Below are 12,406 nucleotides of genomic sequence, written 5' to 3'. Positions count from 1 at the left end.
CATGTCAAGGGTGTTTCGTCTCAGAACACTCCTACATGAGCTGTATCAGACATAGGATCTCCATCACACTGATGCCTCAATTATCGCTGCCTCTTACTAGCAATGTTGTGAGCTAATTTTGGCCTAACCAGTCTAAGACAAGGCCTGGTTAACTAAACACCAGCACTTCCAAGACATCATGAAGCAGGAGAAAACAGTTGTCCCCCAAAAGTCAGCCCAAAGAAACCCACACAATTCCTGTTTGGCCCTTCAAAGCAACCTACGAATCCTGCAGTATCCCATAATAAGGTGAATGGACCAGCAGTAATCAGCAAAATCCTTCCTGGGAGGGGTGTCGTCATTATATAGTCACTCTGCACCCTCCTCATTGACTGGAGCTTCTCCAGCACAGACCAGTTCTGTCTAGTTGCCTCCATTGAAAGAAAGGGCCAGGGCAAATGAATCCTTGGTATCACTGCCATTATTGATGTGGAACATATACTGGCGTGGTCCCTATAATGGAAATGATAACAGATGTGCTGTCCATTGTCCCTCCTCAGGGAGCACACCACTAGTCTTCCAAGGCTGCTCCCACCCTCTGGGGAACAGGAGCAGCCTCGGAAGACTGGTGGGGGCGACAGCAGCAAGAGGGCATCAGTGCGAGCAGCTGCAGTGGCACAGGCCAGCCAAGTTGCAGAGGCAGTGCCCACAGAGGCTGGGCCAGCCATTGAGCCGCTGCCCGTAGAAGCTGGCCCAGTTGTGGTGCTGTAGAAGCCCCATAGATGAGGAGAGAAAGGAAGTGGGGCGTGGTGGGAGGGAGTCTGGGTGTGTGTTTCTGAGAAGGGGGAGGACGAGGTTGAGGAAGTGATAGGTAAGTGGGGAGTGGGCAGGTGACAAGGATTCTTGCCCCTTATGACTAAAGATGGGACAGAAAGTTCCTGATCAAGCAAGAGTTGTAGTAACAAGGTTTTTATACCGTGCTTTTCACTACTGGATGGTGTCTCAAGGCAGCTTACAATCACCTTCCCATCCTCTACCCACAACAGACACCTTGTGTGGTAGGTAGGGCTGAGAGAGCTCTGAAAGAACTGCTCTATGCGACCAGCTCCAACAGCACTGTGACTAGCTCAAGATCATCCAGCTGGCTGCATGTAGGAGTGGGAAATCAAACCCAGCTCTCCAGTTGAGAAGCTGCCGCTCCTAGAAGCCAAGAATCACCCAGTGAGCTTTATGAATGAGCAGAGATTTGAACCCTATCTTAGTCCAGCGAGCTGGCTTCTGACTTTCTGACTGTATGTTGTAGCCGGTTGTGAGCCTCACAATCCCGTTCACAGGGCTTCCTTAAAACTCTTTTGAAAACTGAATTGAAATGCAAACTAATTACAGAGTTCTTCTTTTCCAGCTGTGCAAAATGAGCGGGACAGGATAAGTACCCGACGGAGCACACCCGACGGCAATAACAGCCCTTCTATTAACACGCTGTCCCAGGCTGAAGTGCTTTCTCGTCAGGTACAGCATAAAGGCCTAATGGGCGAGCTTGACCTTTGGAATACTTTCTTTGTTGATTATATATAAATGAACCTACCCTTTTCAATTTGCCGTCCTGAAATAAGAAAGGAAGTTTTGCTCAAGAAAACAATTCTTTATGAGTGGCTTTTACAATACTGCCTTATGCACTTTCAGAATACTTAACAGTTGATTTGGAAAAGGCCATTAGCCCCTGTCAGAAGTTTCATAAGGCGCTTTAAAGTTTTAGATTTCTTCACTTTGGAATATCCTGTCAAGACCTGGTCTGGTCATTCCTCATTCCCTTTTTTGGCATTCATTGAGCTTTGGATGCCACATGCCTTCTCTTTTTGTTCTATAGTCCTTTGGCCTTGTTGTGTGGCTAGATAACTGATTGTAGGGGAAAGGAAAGTATCTATTGTTGCCTGCATGCATCTGAGCTTTACAGTGGGCGTATAGCTGTGGTTACAAACTTTAGGCTTGGTGACTGCTGCTAGTATTGTCAAAGACATTCAGAGATGGTGGGTTGAACAGCATCCCCAGGGAAGTTGTTGGCTCTCTGTTGTTGTTTTTTCAGTGACAAGCAAAGAAAGTGATGCACCTGGTTTCATGCTGGTTTCACTTTGCATCTGGTGTTTACTGTGTGGTCTTGGCTTAGTGATTGTTAATCTTCATGACTTTCTGCTGTCTTAATTTTTTGTGTTAAGAAGTTTCTACGGTGCCTTAGTCTATTGTGAATGGGTGGGTTTCTAAAGGAATTAATGGGTCCAGCCAAGAGACATAATTATCTGTGGCAATGCCTTGTCTCAGGAGCTCCCCCGTCCTTCCCTGCTTCTGCTGCCTCTGAGGAGAGAAATGGGGTTTGTGTGTAAAAATGAAAAGTCTAAATTTCTCAGGATTTTAAGAAAATAAAACCAACTCAAAATGCAATCCTGGACCAACCAAAACGTCAGGATAATGGGACCAGTGCCATCCTTGAAACCTAGAGACTAAATTTATTTTATTTTATTTATTTATATACCGCCCTCCCCTGAGGCTCAGATGTGGATATTTTTAAATGAATACTTAAAAAAAAACCCTGCACAGCCCTAGCTGTATTAATTGGAGTGTGTGTGTTTTTATCTCTCCATGATGATCAGATTCCTGTTTCGAGCCCTGGTGCTAGTACTGATGTAAATGTTAAGAAAATTGCCTGTATTAGTGATGTCTGTGAATCAATGAAGCAGCAACTCTTGGTCCTTGTAGAGTGGGCAAAATATATTCCAGCTTTCTGCGAATTACGACTGGATGATCAGGTATGACATAATGCATCGGAAAGCTTTAATTATGTTGATATGGGGGTTAAATGATATCTGCTGGGTGAAACTTCCCTTTGGTTTACCTCTAAGAGAAGTCTACACGAATAAGCCAGAACCAGGACTGACAAGGCAAACTGTCTTGGGATGAACCCAATGGTCCTCTATGGTCCTCTATATTGTCAGTCGTTCTGGTTTTCTACTTTTTGATGTCTATTAATTTGTATTGTGTACATCTGCTGTACATTGCTGTACATTTTATGTACATATACTGTTTGCAGAGTTTAAATATGCAAAGAGGGGTAGAGCAGTAGGATGCTTAAGAATAAAATAATTTTATTGATAAGAAAAACAAACTTTGTGTAGAAAGAGAAGAGTGAGAGATTCCTGTCTAAGTGCCCTGTTTTGTTCATTCAGTATAGAACAATGCAAATAAATAGAACAAATAAAAGCAGAAAAAAATATCATAACGGCATAACAAACTTTGTGTAGAAAGAGAAGAGTGAGAGATTCCTGTCTAAGTGCCCTGTTTTGTTCATTAAGTATAGAACAATGCAAATAAATAGAACAAATAAAAGCAGAAAAAAATATCGTAACGGCATAACAAGGAATGGACTTCACTTTAGGTCCCTTTGTAAAAGCACAATCCGGAACAAATCCATCATGCAATAGCTGTATCTTCTTTCTAAATATGGCCTTGCGAGCAGTTCTATTTTACACAGCTTGCCGACTGACAAATGTTTTGGAGCCTTGTGTACAACTTCAGGCAGGCCATTCCACAAGGAGGGAGCCAGCCACAACAGTGAATCCACATGTCAGCTGTCAGTCTCATTTATGGGCAGTGGAGTACCTTGAGAAAGCTTTGTTCAGATGAGTGGAGCTGTCCTGGCATAGCGTAGCAGGAGAGGTAGCTGGCTTGTAAGAAGGGCTTTGCATGGGATAACCGGTACTTTGAATTGAACCTGGAAAATGGTAGAAATTGAGCCGTGACAGGCTGAACCAAATGGAGTTTCCAAGATTATTTTAAGGGTAGATCCATGTAGAGTGTATTATTATAATCTAGTCTTGATGTCATGGTGGCATGGATCCATACTCTGGAAACAAAAAATGTCATAGAAATAAAAACAAAAAAGCCCTCATGGGCCTGATTGGCATGAGGGAAAGTGAAACGCTGCTATCCTAAGAACTGTTTCTTGGGACTAAGCCCCATGGAATAGATTCCGAGTGGAACCTGCTTACGATTCCTCTCAGAAGGATTTTTGTGGGGAAGTTGCAGGAATGAACAATTTAAAATCATCCCTAAGCTGGTCGTATAATGTTTGCAGATCTGGTTGTGAGAGAAAACCTTGGCAGGATCAGGTACAGCACGGGTCAGAGCAGGATCAAGTTCCAGAACAGAACATGAGTCAAAAAGCCAGAAAAGGAAGCTATTTGTGGAGGATTTAAAGCAAAGAGGAACTACAGTCCAGTGAAAGAAAAACTAGATTTAGGAAGAATCTCATTTCCCTGAGGTATAGTCAAGGTCCTCCGTAAGGGAAAAGACAGCACCTGCTTCCTCCTTCATTTTTAAAGGGCTAGTGGGAGACCGAAGCCAATGAGGTCAAAACAGTTATATTATTACCATATGCAAGAAGCAGAACACAGGGAAAGAACGCTCCTTTTCATGCGGTCTTCAGATATCACATGCATGCCATCACAAAAAACAAAGGGACAATAGAGTGAACCTGCAGCAAAAGAATAAATTCCCATTGTATCTCGAAAGCAGAAAGCCCTGCCTTCAAAATGATAACTTACTAATTGAGCTGTAGCTTGAAATAGTAGCAAGAGCTGGCACAGATGATTTATCTGCATCCACTTGCATCTTTTCGATTTTACCATAGTTTATTACTTGCCCACTCTTTTTGAAGGTTGCTTTGCTGAGAGCACATGCTGGAGAACACCTGTTGCTGGGAGCAGCAAAGCGCTCTATGGTTTACAAGGACATCATTCTTTTAGGTAAGGATATTTGATTTTAGAAAATGCATGATGCTCTGGACTTCTTCTAATTAATCATAAGACAGCAGCATTAGTCTCCGGATGCAGCGGAGAAGAAGGTACGCACATACCAAAGGCCTGAAGTGGTCTGTGTATGTGTGAGGGAGAAGAGAATATGTATATAGTGCCCCAAATTTATGTCACAGTAGTGGAATTGTACAGTAGTTCTGGGACTGGGATCTCGCCTCCATGCATTGGGGAAGTGTGTCTCTGGCATATGCTCAGAATGAAATGCAGAGGTCTTACCTTTCAAGATTGTGAGGAATGTGCATCTCAGGTTACAACTCTGTGCACATATGGGAGGGAGTCTATCTGAGATTGTCGTCTCTTCTGTAATCCACAGTGTGCCCATTTTATTATAATATATACCCGGGAATTTGTTTTCATAAAAATGAGAGCTTCAGCCCTGCACGAATTTATGAACTGAAATAATGTTCACAATGATATGCTCGTACAGGAGGGCAATTGTACTCTGGCGCATTATACTTGGAAAGAAACACTGGTGTATATTCAGAACATATTCCTCTGCAGAAATACATTGCAGAAACTGGTGCTGACTTTGGGGCTACAAATGCTGTTAGTAATACCGACTGCATTTTATTTCTTGAGGCAACAATTTTGTCATCCATCGCAATAGTTCTGAAATTGAGATCAGCCGAGTAGCAAACCGGATTTTGGATGAGATAATACGACCGTTTCAAGAAATTCAGATTGATGACAATGAATATGCTTGCCTAAAAGCTATCGTCTTCTTTGATCCAGGTGCGTTTCAGATCCCCCCCCCCAAATGTAATACTTCCTTCTGACACTCATGAGAAGAATTTAACTTTCCTTACTATCTAGCCATACCATCATCTACATATCTTTTGTTGAAAAGAAGGGTTGATGATTGTGCTGTCCTGCATGTAATATTGGATTGGGTTCTATTTACAGTAAGAAGACCGTAAGACATAATTTCCCCTGTCTTCCCCTTCCTCCAGCAGTTTTCTGAGACCTCTTAAAAAGCAGATGTCAAAGGGAACAACACAAACAAATGTCAGGAGATGCAGTGTAGATAGTGTGGTACAGGCAGTTGTGAAAGGTTAGTGAATCTAGTGAAATCAACTCTCATTTCCTGTTTATGAATGGAATGGTTGTTCAGTTGTATTTTATATATCCCTAGGCCTGAAAGATGGAACAAGTTTGGTTGATTTTTTTCCCTTCTCACCCTGGTCTTCCATTCCTTGTGGTAGTTTGCCTGCAAGGCTCCCCAACCCCCAGCCCCAGCTTTTGTGGGTCACAGGGGGTACTGGGTAAAATCAAAAGCAGAAAACAATCTGATTTGGCACTCAGGTTCATAGGATCTGGCCTAGTTCATATTTTGTGACTATCCAAAGGCAGACTCACAGAGACATTGGGCTAGAGCATATTGGGACATTAAAATGAGTTCAGGAGCAAACTAAGACAGAGGGCTCCTATGGTGCTTGGAGTACATTGAATCTTCTTGCCCTGGGCACGATCAGGCTTGATAAATATGATGAGCATGAGTTCTTATGTCACTTGCTCCATTGATGATTCTGGCATTGCCAGCAGGACTGTGAATTGGCTGACTTTCTCCTGACTACCAGCTGCTCAACAAGGTGGTAGTAAATGAAAGAGGTAATCTACCCACCTTGTCCTTTAGAGCAGGGGTAGTCAACCTGTGGTCCTCCAGATGTCCATGAACTACAATTCCCATGAGCCCTTGCCAGCGTTTGCTGGCAGGGGCTCATGGGAATTGTAGTCCATGAACATCTGGAGGACCACAGGTTGACTACCGCTGCTTTAGGGCACAGGCAGACCTCATTCCTACCATTCCTCTCTTTAGATGTTAGGCCTCATCTTTCCCAGAACCTCTCATGGATAGCTACATTTAAAAATGGTTTCTTGGTGTTATTTCTGAAGGTATCCCTGAATATTTTTTTCTTTTTTTCATATATTGCTTACATAATGTCCCCTCTGTTTCAAGATGCAAAAGGACTGAGCAACCCTGCAAAGATCAGGAACATGCGATTTCAAGTCCAAATCAGTTTGGAGGATTACATCAATGACCGCCAGTATGACTCCAGGGGACGGTTCGGGGAGCTGCTGCTACTTCTGCCTACTCTCCAGAGTATTACGTGGCAAATGATTGAGCAAATACAGTTTGTGAAGCTGTTTGGAATGGTTAAAATTGACAGTTTACTTCAGGAAATGTTACTAGGGGGTAGGTATCTCAAGAAATTTTCTTCTATTTACTATGTTCAAATGGGTTGTGATGGGGAAGGAAGAAATTACTTGTTTGTCAAGTAAGAAATGCTTACTTTCTTCCTCCACTGGCCTGTGATATTGGACTCTCCTGCCAGTAAGAGTAGATAGTATTGACCTAGTAGACCGTTGGTTTGATTAAAGGTAAAGGTATCCCCTGTGCAAGCACCGAGACATGTCTGACCCTTGGGGTGACGCCCTCCAGCGTTTTCATGGCAGACTCAATGCAGGGTGGTTTGCCAGTGCCTTCCCCAGTCATTACCGTTTACCCCCCCAGCAAGCTAGGTACTCATTTTACCGACCTCGGAAGGATGGAAGGCTGAGTCAACCTTGAGCCGGCTGCTGGGATGGAACTCCCAGCCTCATAGGCAGAGCTTTCAGACTTCATGTCTGCTGCCTTACCACTCTGTGCCACAAAAGGCTCTTAATTGGTGTGATTAAGCATAGCAAATTTTCAAATGCATTGTGAGTGGTGAATTTGGTACCTTTGATTCCAGTTGGAGATGCAGCAGTAGGACTGGGGGTAGGTTCTTTAGGGTCCTTCCCCTTCCTTATAGGATCTTCATCTTTTGAAAGCTGAGCAGCAATGTTCAGCATTAAAATATTTCACAGCATTTTCCACACTGTTTTATTCATTTTTTCTGTTCCCAGCATCCAAAAGGCATTATATGTTATATATATATCATGATTAACCATCAGGGCTTAATACAAGGAAGTAACCAGTAGTATCAATCACAGCAAACCAGTGCAACCAGACTACTTGTATTTACAGTATTTTGCTGGCATATAAGACTACTTTTCCCCCCTGAAAAACATGCCTCCAAGTGGGTGCACTTCAGTTGGGATAGACATAGCTGCCCATAGTGGCCCATAGTACTGTAATGTAATGTAACAAACTCTATATTTTGAGTGGAAATGTTGGGGGGTCGTCTTGTACGCCCAGTCGTCTTACACGCCGGCAAATATGGTAAGTCCATTTCATATTGATGATGATGATGATGATGATGATAATATGAAATGGCATGAAATCTGTGTCAGTTACAGTATCCAACTTTCCCAGATCCAACTGTGGTGTTCTGTTTTCTTAATTCACTTGGTCTAATTTTTCATAGGTGAGAATCTCTACTTTTCTTACAAACAGCAAATGGAATATTTGCAAATGTATCACAAAATCCAAAAGCAATTGAACATAAGCAGTGAAAATAAATACTGTATTTGTCTAACAAATATCCAAAGGACAATTTCTTTAATTGCCAATCAAAATAGCTGTTAGCATCTTTTACTTTAAAAACTTTATTTTTACAACATATCATTTTTTCATTACATTATAAGAAATGAAACAGACCATAAAAACAATATTGGAAAAATCTGTGTCACATATATTCAGCTGAGACAATGATTTAATGAAATCCTGTGGATCCATAGTTAGATGCCAGTTGTAGCTGCTGAGAACCAATTTGCAAGAACAATGTGAAAGAATGCAGTTTAGAATAAATTGTTCTAATCTTTGGGCTAACTTTAGGAGTTGTACTTTTTGTGTGATAAAAATGCCCCAGAGCCTGTTCAACCCAGAAAAATCAGAAAGAGGTTGAATACATTCTAAATTGGAAAGATCCACCAATTTGCTCTTCTCACTTTAGAGCCTCCTGAGGGGCCCCTATCCACCAGGAACCATGTTTTGAGGAAATCAGTGGGTTGCAGTGAATGAAGGCAGGGACCTTCAGTTAAGTCACTGAGAAGAGGTTCAATGATTATAGCTAGAAAAATGCCCTTCCTACAGTAGCAAGAACTTCATTGTCTAATATACCCTTACAGGCACATCCAATGATGCTACAAATCTTCATCCAGTTCATCCTCATCTAGCCCAAGATCCACTCACTGGGCAAACCCTGCTTATAAGTTCAGTATCTGCTTCCATGCATACAGAACAGATCTGTAAGTTGTTACAAATTTATTATTTTGAGTATAACATTTGTGTGTAATGCTAAGTTATCTGATAGACAGCACAAAGACAGTACAACAGATGTATTTGTTGCCACAAAACATTTGAGAATCCTTAAAATTTCTTTTTTTTTCATCTTCATTTCTTTTTTCCCATTGGCTCATTGATTTGGAAAAAAATGGGCAGCTGCAACATTTTCTTGGAGAAAATCTTATATATTTTGTTAAGGCACAACAAAGCAGTTAATTGTAAAGGGGTCAGAGCTTTTTGTTCAAACCAGAGGGGCAAAAATGACAAGTATATCTGTAAGTGTGATGTGAACACAGGTTCTATCATGCCTGCTATTCATACTGTAATCAAATTGATAATTTCTTCATGTTTTTCTCCCAGCAACACCTGAAACTCCACTGCCTTCCCCTCCACAAGGCTCTGGCCAGGAATACAAGATGTCTACAAACCAAGTTACAGTTATTTCTCAGCAATCTCTTCCAAAACAAAAGCCATTGTGATATTGATCAATACTTCTTTTTGTGGCACAAACACTGGAGGTTCATCACAACACTGAAAACTCAGGATAGATAATTTAGACCTGCTATTAAAGAGACAAATACTGTTCTATTTGGAGATGGTTTTTCATCATCTTTGCTAGCTTCCTTCCCCTCCCCCCAAAAAGCTTGAATTCAGATGTAATTCGTGGATACTAGAAGGTGACTGGGAAAAAAAAAGAGAAATCTGTTCATTGTTTGCAGTGCCTTTGAATCATAATTGAAGAAGTTTAATTTATTGTCCTTTTATACATATGCCATCTTACAAAGTTTTGAAGTATGCATTTCTAGTGGAATGTAAAGCCTGATATTAATAAAATTGCCGACTGAAATTTAGAAATAATGAAACAGCAGAAGTCAGCAGTTTTAACAGTTAATCAAAGCAAGTGTCTCATTTTCTTGAATATACAGTAGAGATTGGAAGCCAAAATACTTCCTGCCAGCATCTGGTATGACACATGTGCTCATCTAATACATTAAGTCTGAACACATGTATGTGGGCCAAGCTGCACTAATTTCAATGGCTTCAATAATGCCACTGCATTTACTTCTTTTAGAGAGTCAGTGACCTTAAAAGTAAGGAATTTATATAAATTTCAGAATTAATTCCCCTTATATAAATAAATTATGGTGGAAACATGGAATATAGATAAAAGACACGGGGGGACCCCCCCAACTTATGGGGGGGGATATCTCATTATTATGTTTGTTTCACAAGTGGCAAATAGAAGATATTAGATTACAATACAATCTTATGCAGAGTTACTCGAGTCTACGTCCACTGATTACTCTGTCATTCATCAGAAAACTGTCAGTATCTCCCCTCTTCCCACTTTCCTTCTCCTTCACCCTAACCAGCCAATCTCCAGTCTTTGTATTTAAGTATCCACAGATTCAGCCATGTTGAGAGTTAGATATATTGATGATGAACTTAAGGAAGGAAGTTATGTGACATTTGTGGCTCTGTTCTATGCATGCTTACTCATAAGCAAATTCCTGTGATACTGGAGAAACTGGAAGTAAATATTCATATTATTAAACTCCACTATCATATAAAGTTGGTATGCCATGGAAAATCCAATCATATAGTCAAATTTGTTAGTACAGTCCAATTTATTGTTACTCCTTAGTTAGACTTTAAGGGTTTAAAAATACCTTTCCCTGAAACTTATTATTTCCTTTTGTTTCTGCACTATGCTGCAGGGGTTTTCATCATTTTCAAGCCCAGATAATACATCCTCCTTTGTTTACTTCTATGTTAATAGTTTCTGTTTTCAACTTTTATGGTTGTCTCCCCAAGTGGCAGAAGATATATATCTTACAGTGCAATCCTATTCAGTTTTAGTCCAGTCTAAGTCCACTGATTACACTTCAGGGGATTGCAATGTTTGTGCTCAGTCTAGTTGTAATTATTGTTTAATGCTCAGTTTAGTTGTAATTATTGTTTTAATAAAATGAAGACATGTATATTTAAAATTTTCATATCAAAATGTTTTATGTGTTAAGTTATACATTCTGTGTTTATGTTCAGTCTTGATAAGAAAGTATGTACCTCTGAATTATTCTCCAAAGTTCCTTATTTCCATTGAAGCCAAAATTCAAAATTCCCAGAAATTTTACATTTCTAATCTCTTTTGATGCCACACTCATTTTTTTTTCCTCCTCGGCAGTCTGATATTAGCACAGCAGCTCAGCACGGAAACAAAACGACTGCTGTTCTAATGCTTAAGACTATATGCAGTTCTGAGACATACAATAAGCTGATTTCAAAGATGGCCAACAGTGCAATGCTAAGCAGACTTACACCCTTCTAACTCCATTTTTAAGCCAATGCATTTAGGAGGGTATAACTCTGCTTAGTGTGCATTGAAACTGTACTAGACTGCAAAGTCCCATGTCTGCTTACTCAGAAGTAATTTTGCTCAGTTCAATGTGACTTGCATGCACATGGGATCGAAGCCTCAGACGTGAAACGCCTTATTTTTTTTTTCTAATTTCAAATATTGTTACCTATTTTGTATGGTACACATCATTGTTAAATAATAAGTATATTGTAATTTACTGAAAATCAAATTTATTTTGGAAGTGTAAAATTATTTTTGTACGCCTAATAGCACAAAATCAAAGTGACTGGCTTTGTGAAAATGGTTGATTATGCTGAGCTGTTTGACCTCTGATGTCATGTATGGATGTAAACTGCGTTGCCATGAAATGGTTGCTGCAAATGTTTTCAGATTGACTGCTTTTCATCAATGCTCAATAAACAGATATTGAAAACATATGAATGTTAAATGGGCCTTGAAGTAACTTTTTTTTTGTTCTTTGCATAATGTAAACAGTGATGTTTTTTAAATTGGCTGTCATAGACCCAAGCAGGAGAAAGTTAAACTATATTGAAATCAGATGAGAACCACATCACAGTTCTTCCTACATCAGTGAGAGCTTTAATTAGGCTAAATTCCTCCTATCCTTTACCCTAAAATTGTTCACTGCACTCCCTAGAATTTCTATGAAGTGCGAGTGATTTGAAGGCCACAGCTATTGTATTACAAGAAAACAGATTCTTTTTTTCGAGGTCTCAAATCAGGAAAGGATGTTTTTATTTGGTCCCTTCTTTATTCAGGAATAAAAGGTGACCTCTTTTCTAAACCAGATGTTGTACATTAAATCTATATGGGTTGGATCCTGCCAATTTATCTTCAGCCACAAGAGGGAGAAGAGGCCAGCTTGCCCATTTTCCTTCTTTCCATAGCATCTATCTCCTGTAAAGTGATCCCATTATCCTGGCCTCTTTGGTTGGTCAAAAGAGAACCCTTGTCCTTCTTGTGCCAACTTTGTAT

The 12,406-nt window shown here is 40.4% G+C and overlaps 1 protein-coding gene across 5 annotated transcripts in view; it reads left to right on the top strand.

The window, feature by feature from the left end:
- Nucleotides 1-11,858, top strand: part of HNF4G (hepatocyte nuclear factor 4 gamma) — a 71,686-nt gene extending 59,828 nt beyond the window's left edge. For all 5 annotated transcript variants that reach the window (XM_077352120.1, XM_077352121.1, XM_077352118.1 and 2 more), the window contains 7 exons: nucleotides 1,382-1,488; nucleotides 2,625-2,780; nucleotides 4,688-4,775; nucleotides 5,424-5,576; nucleotides 6,802-7,038; nucleotides 8,895-9,014; nucleotides 9,412-11,858. In XM_077352120.1, the coding sequence (XP_077208235.1) occupies nucleotides 1,382-1,488; nucleotides 2,625-2,780; nucleotides 4,688-4,775; nucleotides 5,424-5,576; nucleotides 6,802-7,038; nucleotides 8,895-9,014; nucleotides 9,412-9,530 (980 nt within the window). In that variant the 3' untranslated portion in view covers nucleotides 9,531-11,858. The remainder of the gene's footprint in view (nucleotides 1-1,381; nucleotides 1,489-2,624; nucleotides 2,781-4,687; nucleotides 4,776-5,423; nucleotides 5,577-6,801; nucleotides 7,039-8,894; nucleotides 9,015-9,411) is intronic.
- Nucleotides 11,859-12,406: the final 548 nt, after the last annotated feature.

This window comes from Paroedura picta, chromosome 9 (assembly GCF_049243985.1).
Source record: "Paroedura picta isolate Pp20150507F chromosome 9, Ppicta_v3.0, whole genome shotgun sequence".
Classification (NCBI taxonomy): Eukaryota; Metazoa; Chordata; class Lepidosauria; order Squamata; family Gekkonidae; genus Paroedura; species Paroedura picta.
Note: the sequence above shows the minus strand (reverse complement) of the source record. Positions and strands in the feature narration are given on the sequence as shown.